This window comes from Peromyscus leucopus, chromosome 20, assembly GCF_004664715.2.
Source record: "Peromyscus leucopus breed LL Stock chromosome 20, UCI_PerLeu_2.1, whole genome shotgun sequence".
Classification (NCBI taxonomy): Eukaryota; Metazoa; Chordata; class Mammalia; order Rodentia; family Cricetidae; genus Peromyscus; species Peromyscus leucopus.
Genome location: NC_051080.1, coordinates 30,215,226 through 30,233,970, shown reverse-complemented (window position 1 = coordinate 30,233,970; position 18,745 = coordinate 30,215,226). Strand labels below are relative to the sequence as shown.

At 50.3% G+C, this 18,745-nt stretch overlaps 1 protein-coding gene across 4 annotated transcripts in view; it reads left to right on the top strand.

Moving 5' to 3' along the window:
- Nucleotides 1-1,165: 1,165 nt before the first annotated feature.
- Nucleotides 1,166-18,745, top strand: part of Trappc9 (trafficking protein particle complex 9) — a 479,996-nt gene continuing 462,416 nt past the window's right edge. For 2 of the 4 annotated variants that reach the window (XM_037197522.1, XM_028885994.2), the window contains exons 1-5: nucleotides 1,166-1,301; nucleotides 4,264-4,856; nucleotides 7,215-7,235; nucleotides 11,340-11,485; nucleotides 13,190-13,318. In XM_037197522.1, coding sequence (XP_037053417.1) covers nucleotides 4,273-4,856; nucleotides 7,215-7,235; nucleotides 11,340-11,485; nucleotides 13,190-13,318 — 880 coding nt within the window. In that variant the 5' untranslated portion in view covers nucleotides 1,166-1,301; nucleotides 4,264-4,272. The remainder of the gene's footprint in view (nucleotides 1,302-4,263; nucleotides 4,857-7,214; nucleotides 7,236-11,339; nucleotides 11,486-13,189; nucleotides 13,319-18,745) is intronic. The other 2 variants (XM_037197521.1, XM_037197523.1) reach the window with 2 other exon arrangements.

Sequence of the window (18,745 nt, the reverse complement as noted above, 5' to 3'; positions counted from 1 at the left end):
CTCTCTCTCTCTCTCTCTCTGTCTCTCTCTCTCTCACACACACACACCTGAACACAGACCCAAACCAAATATACTAATTGGTTTCCCACTGGCCGGGACAAGGATGAAGATGAGAGTATTATTAAAAGTGTGAATTATAAAATGAGTTATAAAACAGCACAGATACATAGCAGAGTAAATAAATGCTGGCTAGCTTTAAACAAGTGTTGGCTCAGACCACTTTTCCCTTGTGCTTGCTGAGTGGTCCACTCTGGTTCTCTATTACTATTTTTTAATTGAAAAGAAATGCACGTGTACGGTAGAAAAATTTCAAACAGAACACTATAAACACACAAGCCCGGGCATGAGAAAGACTCCCCTTCTCGTTTTTTTTTTTTTTTTTCCTGGAGCCACTGTTATGTACCCATGCACATCCTTTTCTTTCTTTTTTTTTTTTTTTTTTCCTCGAGACAGGGTTTCTCTGTGTAGCTTTGCGCTTTTCCTGGAACTCACTTGGTAGCCCAGGCTGGCCTCGAACTCACAGAGGTCCGCCTGGCTCTGCCTCCCGAGTGCTGGGATTAAAGGCGTGCGCCACCACCGCCCGGCCAGTACTCATGCACATTTTAATCGCCAGTATCTTTTCTCTTTTTTATAAACACATAGGGGCTTGCAACCCACGCTTCTTGGCAAGCTGGCTTCCAAGGGGCTCAGGAACTTTCAGGGGATGGGATTTACTGCTGGGGCCCAAGTCAGGAGCCAGATTTGACTGCAAAGGTAGCTAGTCTGAATCAGGCTTAAGCTTGACCTCATTCTTCAGAGAAAGCATCTCCTAGGCATTCTTACACCACACGTACCTACTTTTGCAACCTGTAAGGGGGGTTGTGGAGCGTGGTTGGGGCGTCAGGGACTTAGTGGGGAGTGCAAATCCAGCCCGGAGTTGGGGAACTGGCAGTTCCCACCGTAGGCACCTCCCCTAGTAAAAAGGCTTCGCGCCCTTCGCTCCTCCTCTGGCTCCTCCCATCTCCTTTCCCTTCCTGTTTCCTCCCCGGTCCTCCACTTTCTTCCCTAACTGCCAGTCCCTTTCTTCCAGTCCGAAGTCTTCCAGTCCCACCCTCTTCTCCTCTCTCTTGTCCCTCCTCTCTTCTTCCCGCCTCCTTCTCAGGCTCCAGGTCTCCTGGAAAACCCGGGGCAGATCTTCGGCCGGAACACGACTTGCGCATGCGCAGGAGCTGCGCCGGCTGGGTTGGTGGTTTGGAGGTTCCTGGCTGCTCCGTCCGGCTGCCCCTCCAGGCCTCGGCTCCTGCTTGGGGCCGCTGAGCTGTGTAAGTGTCCCGCTGGGGTCCCGCGTTGGGGTTCCGGGCCGGCGGGGCTGGCTGAGGGATTAGCCCTGTTTGCACTTGCCCGGGTCCCCTGCCTGCCCAGGTCTCCTGCTTGCCGGGTCCACTGCTTGTTCAGGTCCCCTTGTCAGCCCAGGTCCCCTGCCCAGCCGGGGACAGCCTGCTACCTGGTGGCCAGTCATCTGGCACCCCGCCTGCACCTGTGGTGCGGTGTGCGCACCTGAAGGATCTGCGTACACTTGTCCGGGATGGGCTGCACCTGCAGCATCCCGGCGGGCCAGGCTATCTTTGGCTCTCAGTCCCTCCTCTTTTCCGCTTGTGGAGCCTGAACCTGGGCTGCACCGTGCGCCACGCCCCTCGCCCACAATGCTGCACTGGGAACCGGGTGCACCATCCCTAGCGGCCCAGTGCCTCAAACCCAGCCCGACCGGGCAGTTTCCCTGGAGTGAAATCTTTGCTCTGTAAACTCCAGTTTGCCTCCAGTGACAGCTTGGGAGGAGAAAGTGTTTCGCTGCACCGGCCTTTGATCATGCCTTTCTGTTGTAGCTTCGCTTCCTTGTTACATTGTTAAGCAGAGCTTTCTGGTGTTAGGTCCGGTGACTGTGGCCTTTAACGGGGCTGCAATCAGGCTCCATTGAATTCCGGGAAAAGTATGAGGCCGACACACCCCCTTTAGAGACAGTGACTTTGCAGAGTTATGGAGTTACAGCTGTTTCCTTATCTGCCTTGTCTGTTATTACCAAACAGTAGCACCAGGTGCATGACGTTGGAAACCTAGGAATATTCTTGAAGATTTCCTGATGAGGTTTGGTTTTCTTTTTTAAAATTGTTTTAGATGGTAGACTCGTGGGGGAGGGGAGGAGAAGATATTGTCAAGAAACTTAATCTTAAAAAAAAAAGTGGTGTTTGCCTGTAACCCTAGTGCTGGGGCAGGGGTTTGCCAGTTCAAGGCCAGCCTGGGCAACTTAGTGAGACCCAGGGTAAACAGAGGGAGGGGGTAAGGGCTCATCGGGAGAGAACTTTCCTAACACGGGCAAGGTCTTGTGGGGGTTCTTAGCTCCACGGGCAGTCCGAAATTTTCACAATTGTGTGACTATCACCATTCCAGAACATTTTTTTCATCACTCCTAAATAAAACCCTTACCTTTTAGAGAGTTACTTTTCATCTCTGACCCTTGGAAATCCTAGCCACCGTGGACACACTTCCTTTGTTTATGGATTTGCAGCATCTGGTCATTTCATGTTAGTGGAATCACCCATTGTCCACCTTTGGCTTCTTTTAGCCTACTGCTTTCCAGATTCATGTGTGTGTGTGTGTGTGTGTGTGTGTGTGTGTGTGTGTGTGTGTGGAGAGAGAGGAAAAAAGAGAGAGAGAGGGGAGGGATAGTTAGTTGTTAGTAGGTACAGAGTTTCAGAGCTATAAGATGGAAGGTTCTGGAAATGGATGATGGTGATGGTGTACAGCAATGAATACTTTGCATGCTTTCAGAACTGTGTGCTTAAAAATGGTACACCTTATGTTTATTTATTTGTTTGTTTTTGTTTTTCGAGACAGGGTTTCTCTGTGTAGCTTTGGTGCCTGTCCTGGATCTCGCTCTGTAGACCAGGTTGGCCTCGAACTCACAGAGATCCTCCTGGCTCTCCCCCCCCCCCCAGTGCTGGGATTAAAGCTGTGTGCCACTATCACCAACCGACTATGTTTATGTATTTTTAAAAGATCTATTTATTTATTTTTGAGGAAGGGCCTCTTACATAGCCCTAGCTATCCTGGAACTTACTATGTAGATCTCTGCTGCCTCTGCCTCCTGAGTGCTGGGACTAAAGTGTGTGCGACCATGCTCAGCTCTTATTATTTGCTTGATCAACATAGTTCATGTCCTGCTCCTCAGCTCTCCAGCTGAAGTGTATCAGCCTGTGCTTTCCAGGTTACAACTCTGTCACCTGTCAAATTCAGGACATGTTTGTCAGCGTGTGTGTGTGTGTGTGTGTGTGTGTGTGTGTGTGTGTGTGTGTATTGCACGTAACTGCAGTGCCCTTAGAGGCTGGGGGAGGGCGATAAATGTGCTGGAGCTGGGTTTACAGGTAGTTGTAAGCAGCCCATATGGATGTTGGGGACTGAACTCTGGAACCCCAGACGGATGGTATGTACTCTTACTGCTAAGCCATCTCTCCAGCTCCTTTGCCGTTCTTTATTTTTTATGAATCTTCCTTTGAGATGGGGGAGGGCGTCTCACTGTGCAGCTCTGGCTGGCTTGGAACTCACAGAGATCTGCCCTCCTAAGTGGCTGAAATTTAAAACACTTTTTTTTTTTTAAGAGAAGATATGACTGTGTGGTCCAGGCTGACCAGGGACTCACGATCTGACCCTGGCCTCTTGAATGCCAGGATGGTGGGCATGAACCACCATGTGTGGGTCATTTTTGTCGGTCTGCACAAAGACCACATCCTCCCTAGCAGTTCTACCTGGTCCTGCTTTCCTGAGGAATAAATACATAGCCCCTCCGTGGTGACGTATCAGGAGTCTTAGCTACCCTTGCTCATTAATTAGCTTGTTTCACTGTCAGAATCTGTGTTGGAATTCTAACCAGAAGTGTATTGAGTTCACATCCTAAACTGAGGGGTCTGACAGAGTTAGGATAGTGGTACTCTTGTCCATGAAGAGATTCCTATTTCTTCAAATCTGGACACTGGGAAAGTTCACTAATACTGGTGTATTTGGTCCATGGTTAGTTTCAACTTCTGCTTCTCACAGAAGAGACAAGTAGCCTTGTGGGGTACTGTGTGAAATCACTACGGCCACTCAGAGTGGTAACCAGGGTTGCCCCTGGGGCTTAACGGGGGTAGCCCTGGTGTGTGAAACCGAAGTCTCTGCCCACTCGGCTAATGGGGTCAGTGAGATTTCCGCATGGCAGAGATGCCTGTCATAGCCACTTTTCCCTTTGGACAGGCCCTCAGGATGAGTGTCCCCGACTACATGCAGTGTGCAGAGGACCACCAGACCCTCCTGGTGGTCGTACAGGCCGTGGGCATCGTGTCCGAGGAGAACTTCTTCAGGATCTACAAGCGGATCTGCTCCGTGAGCCAGCTCAGTGTGCGCGACTCGCAGCGGGCGCTCTTCATCCGCTACCGACACCACTACCCACCCGAGAACAATGAGTGGGGTGACTTCCAGACGCACCGCAAGGTGGTGGGCCTCATCACCATCACCGACTGCTTCTCGGCCAAGGACTGGCCACAGACCTTCGAGAAGTTCCACGTGCAGAAGGAGATCTATGGCTCCACGCTCTATGACTCCCGCCTCTTCGTGTTCGGGCTGCAGGGTGACGTGGCTGAGCAGCCGCGCCCCGACGTGGCCTTCTACCCCAACTACGACAACTGTGAGTCAGTGGAGAAGCGCATTGAAGACTTCATTGAGTCTCTCTTCATTGTTCTGGAGTCCAAGCGCCTGGACAGAGCCACGGACAAGTCCGGGGACAAGATCCCGCTTCTCTGTGTCCCCTTCGAGAAAAAGGACTTCGTGGGACTGGACACAGATAGTAGGTAAGTTTATGTAGGAATGGTTGACCTAGAAGCCCAGGGCTTGGTGCCTCCTCCTTACATGGGAAGCAAAAGGGATGTAAGAGCTTGGCCGCAGCAAGGACAGCTAAAATGTGGGCCATCGGCCACTAAATAGGAGTCGTCCCTTAGGAGTCAGCACAGACCCAGTTCCTGGGTGTCACGAGTTCCCTGGTGGGACTCCTGCAGTCATCACTGCCTGTGACTTCTGAGCATGAGGAGCCAGGCTATAGTGAGCTGGGGTGAGCACATACTGAAAAAAGAACATAAAAATAGATCATGAAATTTTTTTTTTTGCATTGATAAATGTTAGGTTAAAAAAAACGAAGTTAACATTCATTTCAAACTGTTTTATTTTTGAGACAGGGGCTCATGTAGCCCAGGTTGGCCTCAAACTCTTTATGTCTAGGTCTGAGAGTGACCTAGAACTTCTGTTTCTCCTGCCTTCGCCTCCCAAGTGCTGGCAGCATTATAGACAAGCACCACCATATCCCACCTGTCTTAATGCTGTGCTGGAAATCTCAGTACCAGGACTTGCCATGTGCCAGAGAAGCATTCGACCTACTGAGCCACATCTATACCCCTGTTTTTACTTTTTTTTTAAAAAAAGATTTATTTATTATGTACACAGAAGAGGGTGCCAGATCTCATTACATATGGTTGTGAGCCACCATGTGGGTGCTGGGAATTGAACCCGGGTCCTCTGGAAGAGCAGTCGGTGCTCTTAACCTCTGAGCCATCTCTCCAGCCCTGTTTTTACTTTTTAAGTGGTGGTAGCTAAAGCAGAGCATGGTGGGTCACACCTGTAATTCCAGCCCTCAAGTGGCTGAGGCAGGCAGATCTCTGAATTTGAGGCCAGCCTGGTCTACAGAGTGAGTTCCAAGACAGCCAGGGCTACACAGAGAAACCCTGTCTTAAAACAAAACAAAACAAAACAAAACAAAACAAAACAAAACAAAACAAAACAAAGCACAAACTGTGTGGTCACCAGACACTTGAATTAGCCTCCCTGGCGGATGCTTCATCTGTCAGTGCTGTCTAGAGCACAGGTGAGATTCTGAAGGGCTGGGCCCTGGAGTGCAGCCTAGGTCTCTGACTCCCAGGCCAGGCACTCTCCAGGTGTGCTCATACCAGGTCATTTCCTCATTCCGGAGCTGCAGGCGACCAGAAACACCACCCAGGTGCCCCTGAAGAGCCATCTGTATACACTGAAGTGTCTACATGCTCTACATTCCAAGATGGAGCAGGAGGGAGTCTGCGGGCTTTGTCCCTCGCCCTGTTCCCTGCACTTCCCTTGGATCACAATTACAGACTTAACTCTTCAGGCCGTTCCTTACGCTCTCAGTGCATGTCACTATCTTGCCACTGTGACTGCTAGCAGAAGAGGCAAGATGCAAGCCCTTTTGATAGAGAGAGCTCAGGGCGGCTGCGTCACCCAAAGGCTTGATGGCCTCAGGCAGGAGCCCAAAGCATTGAACTCTGTCCTGCTTCATCATAGAGAATTCAGGTCACGATCCCCGGGGAGGCTCAAATGGCGTCACGTGCCTGCTGTAGAGTGGGTGTCACCAAGTAGTATGCTTCTGGAATTATCTAGAGTCACACAGCAACTTTCGGCTTGGTGCTGAGTTGACAAGAAAATACCACGGAATCAGCATAGGCCAAGGGCAGCCTTAGGGGTTGGATGCCAAGAGTGGCCCTGTCACACAGTCTGTGATGTTTAGCCGAGGTCTGGGTGGAATCTTCGTGTCTCACCTGAACTGATGCTTTTGGAGTATCTCAGGCCCGTTCTCCTTCCCCTTTGCAGCAGGCCTGTAATTTCGTGGCCTGGCTTCCCGGGAGGAAGGATTAGAAGGATTAGCCAGCAGCTACTGAGTCAGAGCTGATGTCCCCGCCAAGCCCACTCCAAAGCCTTTACTTTGGACGTTGAGGGAGGTAACCATGCTGGGGGAAACCGCAGTCCAGCCGATTCAGCGGTCCTTATCCCAACACTGTAGTCTCAGTTTCCTGAGACGATCTGGAGCCAGGACAGAGCCACACACTTGCCTGCTCCTCCTGATGAAATGACACAGGGTCCTGGAGCTTGAGGGGAGATGTCTGGACGCACGCCCAGTGTTGGTTTGACGTGGCCACAATACCCTGATTGTACCCACACAGCCAACCCTGGGTGTGCATGGTCGTGAGTCCACACTCACACAGGCCCTACTCCTTAGAGCCATCCGGGGGTCTTGGGCATGTAGTGTGTAGCTCTCGGAGTTATTTTGGTTCTTGTACGTTTCTAATTTTGCTTGTCCCTCTTTCTTTTCTTTCCTTTCTTTTTTTGTTTCTACCGTACCGCCCTGTGAGTATGTTGTTGGGTCTGAAAAGGTAGGCTGTGAACACACCACTGTGAAAGTGGCTAGTTTCCCCATGTGCTGTTCCCATTGCCGCCATTGCTTAAAAAAAAAAAAAAAAGCAAAACAAAACCAAAACAACCAACACTGCTGCCTAGATCCCTGTGTGTTCCGAGCAGCCCTTTAATTGTTCATTTCTTTCTTTTAGAGTTTAGCTTCCTCAGCACCTAACCCATTGGTGTTTGATGTTTGTCCAAATACTTGCTCCAGAGACCTCTGTGGTCTTTAGTATTGGTGACAAATGAGCCTTTACTAACTCCCGTTTTTTTGTTTTGAGGATGTGAGATGCCAGTTCATTTGGGTGGCTGCAGCGGTTTCCATGGGGGGGGGATGTTTTAACGTGGGACACCGAGAGTGCAGCCCTGCTTGACCCCAGGCTTGGAAGCGAGTGAGGCCGCATGCAGTGGGTGGCTGCGGCTGTGGGATGTGCATGGTGGTGGTGGCCGCAGGTCAGACATGTGGGGAACAGAGCTGCTGTGGGGAGCTGCCTGCCTTCTCTATTTGCTTTTCCCTGAGGGGCCCCTTCTCTATTCCTTTTTTTTCAGCAGCTTCTCCCCAGAGAGGGTAGAGGCCATTTGAAGTGGACAGCAGTCCCTCTCTTTAAGAGGGCTCAAAGGTGACCTTTCTAAGGCCAGGAAGCAGTGACCTTCTAGATAGCTAGTTCATTGAGTCTTAAGCATGTGAGGACCGGTGTTACTGACCACTATTCCCTCTCTGCCTGCAGAGCTCTGCCCAGGCCCTCCCAGCCAGACTTTCCTCCCTGATATAGGCAAGAAAGTCCACTCCATGCCAGGTGAGGTTGATGGCATGCCACTCATCTGTGTCACAGATCTAGACCTCTCAGCATCTGAAGTCAGCCTTCTAGGCTGATCTTTGGCTGACCTAGACCCCACTGGCCCCATCCTTGGTTCCCTTCACTGTATGGCAAGGGTCTTATTCTGTATGCTGCTGCTACCATACCCGGCCTCTGAGTCTCCATTTACTGCTCTGGCCAGGTGCAAACACTTTCATTTTGCATTTGCTTTGTCTCCATGGAGATAGACTGGCCTCACTGAGAGATTCCCTCCCCTTGAGGGTTGGGGCCGAAAGGAAATTATCGTCAGTAGTACAGAGAGTTGGGGCGATGCTGCAGGGAAAAAAGCAGGGGTCCTCCTATGGTTGCAGGGCCTTTCTGTCACTCACTAGGTCCTGAATTCATTCATGTGACAATCGCTTGTCCTGGGCTTGTCACTGCTCACTTAGCAGCTTGTCACAGGGACCATGAGACCATAGGGGAACCATGAATCGGTGTCCTGGCCTGTCCTCTGGGCATCCTATGTGAGAGACCAGGGCCCTCCTAAGTGCCCCTTGCAGGAGACACTAACTTCTTTAGTGAGGACCCCCTAGAGATAGTGTGGGGGCACAGCTCTGGGCACTTGCTGTGTATCGGGCCAGGTCCTGGGGGACACACCAGGGCATGCTTCAGGGGCAAAGGGAGGCTCCAATAGAATATGCGTGGTTCTGCCTGGACCGTCTAGGGTGCTGTACCACGGGTAGCCAGGTGCTGGAGGAGGGTGGCAGGTGCACATGGGCAGTCAAGAGGAGATGCTCCAAACAGCTGGGGTTGAATTTGTAGTCAGAGGAGGTGAGATGTGCCAGCATTGAGTCTGTGTCTAGAACCTTAGAAATAGATACGCTGATCTGGGGAGCCCTTTGGAAGTTGGGAATGGGGAGAGCGCCAATAACAGGGTATAAGGAATGTGGACTCTTGGGGGCAGCTGACATGTGCCCAAAAGGTGTTATATATATGGAGGGCTGTCCATCCAGATTGTGGAAAGCCTGCTGTAGCCAGGTCTGAGTAACTTGGGCTCTGGCAGTGGATTGTCGGAGGGAGCTTGTGTGGAGCGAGTTGGGTGGCAGTGGTGGCCAAGAGACAGGTGAGGCCATCCTTAAGGGAAGGGCCCCGTGCAGGAGCAGGATGGGATGTCCAGCTAATGTCCTGTCTTTTCTGTGAACTCAAATGGAAGGTTGGGTAGGGATCTAAGGGGTGGGGGAGGGGAGACAGTGCTTTACTCCTAAGTGTGAGCTACTGTGTTGCCTCGGTAGTCACAGGCTCAGTGCTCTCTGGGGGAAGAGGAGGAGAGGGGGAGAAGCCCGCGCAGCCAGCTCTCGGTCACCAGCTAGCGACCGAACCCGCGTACCTCAGATCAGCCACGGTATCCGAGGTGGGGTCGGCAGGCATGTTTTTGCAGCATTCTCAGAGAGTTTAATTGGTGATGTAGCAGGATGAAGGCTCAAGGTGGTCAGACCTTCTCTCTTCTGAATCTGCTCTGTGATGCTAGAATCTAAAGCCGGTCAGTTTTGGAGCCTTAAAAAAAAAATCTCCCCACCTCAGTGCCCACGCTCTGTCACGAGCTCAGGATTCCTTGGTGGTTCAGTGGCACCATAAACCTTTACCCTCAGAGAGACGGGTCACTCTGGCAAGGACATGGCTTAGATAATGCTCATGTGCAACCAGACATGCCACTTTGACACTTTCCTTTCTTGGTGGTGCCAGGGATGCACCCCAGGGCTTCCCCCATGTACCATATGCTAACCGTGTGCTCTCTGCCACCAAACTACAGCCCCAGTCCTGCCGAGTAGTTCAAAATAAAGATTTGTTTATTTTTATTTTATGAGTATTATGTCTGTGTACCATGTGTGGTGTGTACAGTGCCTTTGGAGGGAGGAGACGGTGTTAGATCCCCTGGAGCTGGAGTTACAGACAGCTGTGTGCTACCCTATGGATGCTGGGAACTGAATGCAGGTTATCTGACAAAATGGCAAGTACTGAGCCACCTCCGGCCCCCAGAGTGATTTTTTTCCCCTCACTTAGGTGGTGAGGCTAGGCTTGGGGCAGTCTTTTGAGCTGAATATTCTCAGCTGCCATTCCAGTCCGGAATGGCAGGAGGCTGGAGGGCCTGTGCATGAGGGCGTAGAGTAGCTAGCTGGTGGTGGACTCCCCCTCTCTCGGGATCTGTGTTGGGGATCCTTGGGGAGGAGGTTGAGGCATGAAAGTAACATGTAAGGGTGTGCCAGGAGTGGTGGCCCCTTGGGGGAAGGCCAGGAAGACTAGTCTGGAGACCTTGGGGTGACTGTGGCTGTGGCTGTGTCTCCTGGGGATGGCAGAGGAGCCCAATGCAGTGTTGCTTGTTAGCAAGGCCATCCTGGTACAGTCCTGTGGCCAGGGAGTAAGGTAGCCAAAGCTCATGTGTCCCCTCTGCATCTCTACACAGGCATGTCTTCTGATAGTATTGGGTGCAGAGAAGCTGAATCCCAGCGTGGTCAGAGAGCCAGGACAGCCTGGTGGAGTTGGGCCGGCCAGGGCTTCCCTTCCTGTTGGGATCTGCCAGTCCCTTTGATCTAGTCAGGACCTTCCCCACTCCTGTAGTGGCTTATACCCGAAAAGAATTGCTTCCGCTTAATATAGCTGCGGTTTGCTTTTTAAAAGAATCACACAGTTGAGGCTGTTTAATACTCAAAGGGTTTAGCAGTGTTTTCTGAGGGCAGGCAAGCTCCGGGTTGTGCATCGTTCCACAGCATGACCTCACTAGTGCTTAAGGAGCCCCAACCCGAAGCCCTTGCTCAAGCTTGCTCTGAAATTATGAAGACAAGGGTCCCGTTCGCTAAAGCCAGAGAGCCGGCTGATGATATAGCCCATCTCTTTTTATGGAATAATCTTAGGGCTGAAGTTAAAAGTGGGGAGGGGGTCACTGATTTGCTAAAAAGCTGAGACATACGTTCTGTGATGATGTTGAAACTGGAGCTATCTGAGAAGAAGGCTCCGACTGTAGCAGTGTCTTGAATAGGTAGCAAGGGTATTGCTTCGGACTTTTTTTAAAAACCATGCGGCAGCACAGCTTTGAGGCCAGGACCCCTGCAGCTCACATGACTGGCAATGGCCGCTGCTGGCTTCCAACCTTAGAGCCTAACACCGCCTTTCTCAGCATTTGTTAGTGGTAGAAACTTGCGTCATGCTCGGCCCTGTGCTGGGGGAGGGGGAGAGAGGGGGAGGGGGGGCGGTAATAACGAGGCGTTTCCCTGGAATTTTATCTTTTAGACATTACAAGAAGCGGTGCCAAGGACGCATGCGGAAGCATGTGGGGGACCTGTGCCTCCAGGCTGGGATGCTGCAGGACGCCCTGGTACACTACCACATGTCCGTGGAGCTCCTGCGCTCAGTGAATGACTTCCTGTGGCTAGGGGGTAAGGCAGTCTGACCAGAGGAGTCGATAAGTGGATGTGTCCACTGGTATTTGAATGTGACCAAAGAAAGGTGGATGGGGGAAGCTGGCAGTGCCTGCTGATTGCTTTGTGGGGGCCGTTTCCCGTGACCTATCTGCTGCTCATTCTGCATCTGCCTCGCCCTGCATCCTCTGAAGGAGGCATGTACTTTCTTCCGCCTGTATTCTTGGCCTCTGTTTTGGTTGCCAATGCCTACGCCCTCACCTCTTCACGCCAGTGCACAGTCTTCCTGCTCACATTAGGGATTATGAAGATGCAGCCCCTAGGGAGAGCATGGGGTGTGCAGTGTGTGTACAGGGATACCTTAAGAAAGAGATTGGGGCCGGAGAGATGGCTCAGTGGTTAAGAGCACTGGCTGTTCTTCCAAAGGTCCTGAGTTCAATTCCCAGCAACCACATGGTGTGGCTCACAACCATCTGTAATGAGATCTGGTGCCTTCTTCTGGCCTGCAGGCAAAACATGCAGGCAGAACACTGTATACATAATAAATAAATCTTTAAAAACAAAAGAGATTGGTTGCTAAGGGGGCGGTGGTGGTATACACGCCTTTAGTCCCAGCACTGGGGAGGCAGAGCCAGGTGGATCTCTGTGAGTTCGAGGCCAGCCTGGGCTACAGAGTGAATTCCAGGAAAGCCAGGGCTATGCAGAGAAAAACCTGTCTTGAAAAATAAAACACACACACACACACACACACACACACACACACACACACAGAGAGAGAGAGAGAGAGAGAGAGAGAGAGAGAGAGAGATAGAGAGAGAGAGAGAGATTGGTTCACATGTGTCTGCTACTGTCCCAGATGGTGTAGATACATGTAGGATATGGGGAAGGCATTTTGGTCCTACCTTGGAGGTATTTTAAATTAATTCCTCCCTCTGTCCCTCCCTCCCTCCCTTCCCTATCTCCCTCCTTCCTGTGCCTAGGGTAGGACCTTGCACTCTCTAGCCAAGCACTCGCTCACTACTGTGCACACCTCCAGCCCCCCTGTTAAATATTCCCAACCCAACGTACTTCTTGCTCCTAGCCCTACAGTCTGGCACAGCACCTGTGTGAAACTGCTGGTCCCTCAGGGCTGACGAGATGGCTCAGTGGGTAAAGGTCTCTGCTGCCAGGCCTGCTGACCTGAGTTCAATCCCCGGCACCTACCTATCAGAAGGAGAGAACTAAATCTCTTCAGTTGTCCTCTGACTTGGGGCAAGCCCTCACCCCTACCCCATTAAGTAAACGAGTGTAACCAGCCATCCAAAAAGAACCCTAAAAATGAAGGTCCCGTGTATAAATGAGAAAATGAAGTTTTCCCCGAGTATGCAGGCCTCTCTGACATGGCCTGCAAAAGACAAGTGGTCTCTATGTGCTTCAAAACTAGTGATTTTTCCCCCCTTTTTTTTCTCTGACACAGGTTATCTCTAGCCTGTAACTCACTATGCGAACCAGGCCGGCTTTGAACTTACAGAGACACCGGCCTCCCCCGCCCCACCTCTTCCTCTGCCTCCCCAGTGCTGGGATAAAGGCATGTACCACCATGCCCGGCTAACGAACTTTAACTGTAAACTTTGTTTTTGGGAAATGGGCATTTTTCAACTGAGAACGACTGTTTGAGTCATCCTTAGCCCCTCCAGGGTGGCTTTTCTAACCCTCCTTTTACTTCTTCTCTTCGCCACCCAGCTGCCCTGGAAGGGCTGTGCTCGGCTTCCGTCATTTACCACTATCCCGGAGGAACCGGCGGCAAGACGGGGGCTCGGAGGCTCCAAGGCAGCTCGCTTCCCTCAGAAGCAGCCAACAGACACCGGCCAGGTGAGCCTGCCTCTCTCCAGCCTGCACCCACTCCAGTCTCTGAGGAGAGGAGTAGCCTGGTGCGCTGTCTTTTTCCTTTCCATTAGGTCTCACGAATGTTTGTAGGTCGGGGGAGTCGGTGCGTTCTGAGGTCTCAGAAAATGTTTTCTTCTGGCTTATCAGTCCTGCTGGTACAGGGAGGGGTTCACGTACGGATGACTGCCGATTTCTAAACTCCTGCTGGAATTCCCCGGGCAGAACCAACTTGGATACCTGTGCAATGGGTAACACTGGTCCCTGGAGTCAGCTGATGCTGGGGCCAGGGTATTTCTGGTTTCATTGAAATTTTCCTTGTGAGCGAAGCTTGGCTTCCCGATGTCTGGTTCCAGTGGAGAGTGAAAGACTTCTCCGGCTGAGGAGATCCACAGATGAATTTTTTGACCCTTAGTGCATTACTGGTCACATTGCAGCAGTTAGGCAGATGAAGATTGCCCTAACTCAAGGCCAAAGCCAAAGCCGCTAGGTGCTTTTTGGTCTATGAAATTTTTAGAAAACATCCACAAAGAGTAAGCCACATTTTCCCCTAAATGGGGACAAAGTAGTGTCATTGCAAAACACAGCTCTCACTCAAAAGGGAAGGAGACAGTTTATTCTGAACTAGATATAAGTGATTCTGGTCGAGGAACCTAGATTTCAGCTTGTCTGCAGTGACATTTTCCACTGTGGACGCGGTTATAGTCACAGAACCAAAGACAGTCACAAACAAGTACACTCATCAACTCCGTTGATAGGGACATCAGTGAGGCGGGTTATAGCAGAGCAGGGACATCTCTGCTCTGGGTCTCGGTTGCTAGCTGATGACCTTCATAGCTTCTGGGTCAGTGGAAGGTAGGGATCGGCTAAGTTAATCTCTCACAAGGCTTTTAACCTGATAGGCACAAGAATGTTATCTCAGAGGTGCTAAAGACAGCTCAGGATAACTTCGGCTCCTGGTCTGTCACAATCAAACTCTGTAGTCATGGAAGTAGTCGTTCAGTCAGCCTGCAGACTCTCAAACAGAGGCATGGCTTTCTCAGGAAACTTCAGTCCCAGGTCGTTAACACGTTGGAAGGGGAGCCATATCAGTTCTCTCAGCACCCATTGTAGAGCATGCCGAAGCTGCTGAGTGAACTGGGTTCTGCAGGGGACCTGTTAGATGAAGGGCACATGGTTCTTGAGGCCCCCAGCGTCCTTGTCTGCCGGAAGCCCCTGGTGGCGCCTCCATTATCAAAGAGGAAAGGGAACAGGTTGAGAGGGGATGCTGAGAATGGGAGAAATCTGCCTTCTGGACTTTGATCTCCCCCAGATGCGCAGCTGGGTGCTGGGTGTTGCCCCGGGCCCTGCTGTGAGACCTCAGCCTTCAGAGTTTCACTCTTAGCCAGCTCCCAGCTCCCAGGTGCTCATGTCTCCAACATAGCCAGCAAAAAGCAACTTCTGGTCTCTCTTTAGAGGCTTTTTTTTTTTAAAAGGTTTTTCAGTGTGCCGACTGCCCCCTGATGTGATTGCAGAGACTAGAAGCTCTTAGGGTAACATTTCATCTTTTTTTTTTCCTTGCTGGGTGTGGGCAGAAGCAACTTAAACAACCAAAGGACTGCTTCAGGTCTCAGGAGAAATGTCTTTATTTAGCCTCACTGTGTGTGAGAATGTTGGAACTTTTCACCATTGAAGACAGCCGGAAGGCCAGGAGGTCGGAGACACCGACCGATGCACAGGCAGTGGCTTTCTGTGCATCCACAGGCTGGATCTGGGGGACAGATGTCTCCTTTCAGATTCTGATCTCCAGACCGGTTGGTGGGTAGCGGCAGCCTTGCCTTGCTGCAGAGAGGGGAGCATTTACCGCAGACAAGTTGAGCCGTTACCGCCCTCCCTTGTGGCTCCTGAGTCTTCAGCCACAGAAGAGCAGAAATCTAAATGTTACATGTGACTGGGACCAAGTTGTGTAATCTCAAGGGACTGAGACAGGAGGATCACCATGACTCTAAGGCCTGCTTGAACTACCTATTGAGTTCCAGGCCAACCTAGGCTACAGAGTAAGATCTTGTTTCAAAAGATATTGAAAGGCAGGGGGGGTGTGGCTCAGTGGGTAGAGGCACTGGCCACCGAGCCTGAAGACCTGAGTTTGATCCATGCAACTTACATATTACGTGGTAGAAGGAGAGAACTGACTTTCACAAGTTGTCTTTGGACCTTTCTCTCTCTCTCTCTCTCTTTCTCTCTCTCTCTCTCTCTCTCTCTCTCTCTCTCTCTCTCTCTCTCTGTCTGTCTGTCTCTCAAAGGGGCTGGGTAGATGGCTTAGTGGGTAAGAACATGTGCTTTTCAAACATGAGAAACCCAGCACTGGGTGGCAGAGATGAGCTCTCTTACTGTCTTTTCCACTTGCTGTGATAATATACTCTGTCAAAAGCGACTTAGGGGAGATGGCTGCTTCTCTCTCTCTTTTTTTTTTTTTTTAAATATTTTTGATTTGTGAGTATGTGTGTATCCTAGGCACATGTTGGAGAGTATCTCTGGAGATTTGAAGAGAGCATTGGATCCCTTAGAGCTATAGTTAGTAAGGCACCAGATGTGGGTGCTGGGAATTGAACTCAAGTCCTCTGCAAGAGCATCAGCAGCTCTTAACCTCTTGAGCAACTCACAGCCATTTCTCCAGGCCCCTCGGTTGTTTTTGGAGAGAAATGCAAAGACTGGGAGAAAGTTTTCCAGCTGACTGTTTCAAGGGCCAGTTCCCTGCATCTCAGCTTCCCTAGCAGAGGCACAGGCCCCCTCCTGTTATCCTGTCCTCTGTGAGCCGGTCTCTTTTGTCTGACATGTCGGACAGTTGAGTTGAGTGGCTGAACAGCGCCACCTTTCACTGAAGCCGACTAATGCCTTTAGAAGCTGAACAGGTCTGTGAGCTCTGGATCATAATTTCTAAAAAAAGCATCATGCAAACCCTAGGAGGATTCTTGCAGGGTGTTCCATAGGTGTTGCTGTTGCACTTATTATTATTATTATTATTATTATTATTATTATTATTATTATTAATCTTTCTCACTTGGACAGGCTCCTTGAACATGACTTCTTCATTTCATGCTTCAGACTGGTCCCCGGTATATATCTGGAAAAAACTTTCGGGTTCCATATTATTTTTGTCTTGTCAGCTCCATCTGAAGGTTTCAGGCATGCTGTCAGAGCAGCAGCAAAACTGGACTTTCCCTCCAGCATTAGGAACCACTTAGCCATGACGTCACAGCTCTGCAGCCCCTTAGAGATGAGAAGACAGCTGCCAGACACACCCCAAGTTTCCCTCTCCACTCCTGTGACCCTCTAGGGTCAGGAAGATCTTGGCTTCCGGTTCAGCCGAGGTGGTTGTATGAGGCGCTATGCTCAGCTATATGCATTAGGTGTGTTACTGAAATTGTAGGTCATAGCCTGTTTCCCTAGTTGGGTCTGGCCACCCACCCTCAATAAGCCAATTAAAAAGAGCCAAATTAAAAGTGGGAAGCAGGAAAAGGAGATTTATTCCATGTGGCCGCATTGGGAAAAGGGTTGAGAGTCTTGCTATGTAGCCTAGGCTGGCCATGAACTTGGTTCTGTTCCATTCCTCCCACCATTTCAGAGATTATAGGCATGCACCATAACATTGGGTGTTATAACCATCATTTTATAACGTTTGATGATTTCTAAGGAATTAGAGTAGGAAGAAATAGTGTTATGAGGCAAGACCCAATTAAGAGGTAGCAGAAGAGCCAGGGCCTCGTGCACAGGTTTATAATCTGTGGATTTATAATCTTAGTTAGTGGGGAGGCTGAGGCAGGAGGATGGTAAGCTCAGACTTCAAGGCCTGCCTGGTAATTGAGCAAGACTCAGTCTCAAATATAAAATTAAGAAGTTGGAGGCGGATTTTGTTTGAGAGGTCCATACCTGTGCTCTCAAGGGCGTCTTACCTTCTTCCTGAGTGTCTCTCTTTCCCTTAACCCTTGTACTGAAAAATGTCTTCTAGCTGGGCATGAGGGCACATGCTTTGTATCCCAGCACCTGGGAGGCAGAGACAGGTGGATTTCTGTGAGTTAGGCCAGATTGATCTATAGAGCAAGTTCCAGGCCAGCCAGGGCTCCATAGAGACCCTGTCTCAAAAAAGAAAAAATCTAACAAATTCCAATTCTGCTTTTTAAAAAGAGGAGTTGGGGATCTAACTCGGCGGTAGAGTACTTTTCCAGCCCACGTGAAACCTGGGCTCAGCCTGCACCACACACACATGCCCAGTGAGGGTCCAGGGAGGCTGGGCAGAGTAGCAGGGTTAGTGGTTAGGATGCTGTAGTGTTATCTGACCTAAAGCTGAAGAGGCGCTTCCTGTTTTGCTTGATGTTTTTGAGACAGTCTCATTGTGTAGCCCAGGCTGGCCTAGAACTTCAGATCCTCCCGCTTCAGCCTCCCTGGTGAACATACACATACAGATATGTACATGTGCAGATATGGCACACATACACACCTTCTACAACATTACTGAAAAAAAAACAAACCATGAATAAGGGACTGTAGAGGTAACTTGGTTACCAAAGTGTTTGCCACTCAAGCATGAAGACCTGACATTTTTTGTTGTTGTTTTTGAAGTGGGGTTTCTCTATGTATCCCTGACTGTCCTGGGACTCTGTAGACCAGGTTAGCCTTAAACTCAAGAGATCTGCCTGTCTCTGCCTCCCAAGTGCTGGGATAAAAGGTGTGCGCCACCACCACCACCCCGTTGAGGACCTGACTTCTACCTTCAGAACCAATGTAAAAAGAACTGGGTATGGTGGTGTGTACTGGAATCTCAATGCAGGGGAGGCAAAGACAGGTGAATTCTTGGGTCGGCCAAGCCTAACTGGCCAGCCCTAGGCAGTTAACAGACCCCTGTCTCAGAAAAGAAAACAACACAAAATTTGGGGGATGTCTTCAGAGGCATGGCACACAGGGTTGACCTCTGGTCTCTCTCTCTCTGTGTATGTGTGTGTGCACACGGGCGCGCACACACACACTCTCACACACAAAAGACTGCTATATTATACAGCATACATAGCTCTCAACTGGCACTGTGATCCCAGAGCTTGTTCTTTACACAGACAATTGAACAAATGAACTGCCGAGCAAGAACGTAGGCTGTTGGGACCTACCTTTTTGAATCTTATTAAACTGTTTAAAAATGACAGCAGCTAATGGTGAGCATGAGTCTTGGGCCTGGAGCTCATGGGGTGTGCTTTGCTGTGATGGGGAATTACCTTTTGCAGAGAAGGCTACCTGAGCCTCACTGACATTAGCAGATGAGGAAGGTTTTCCCAGCTTCTTGAGAAGAACAGAGCTAATTGTTTCATGTGTAAGCTCCCTTTCCTCCTCTTCATCCCTTAAAAAAAGAATTATTTCTCTCTCTCTCTCTCTCTCTCTCTCTCTCTC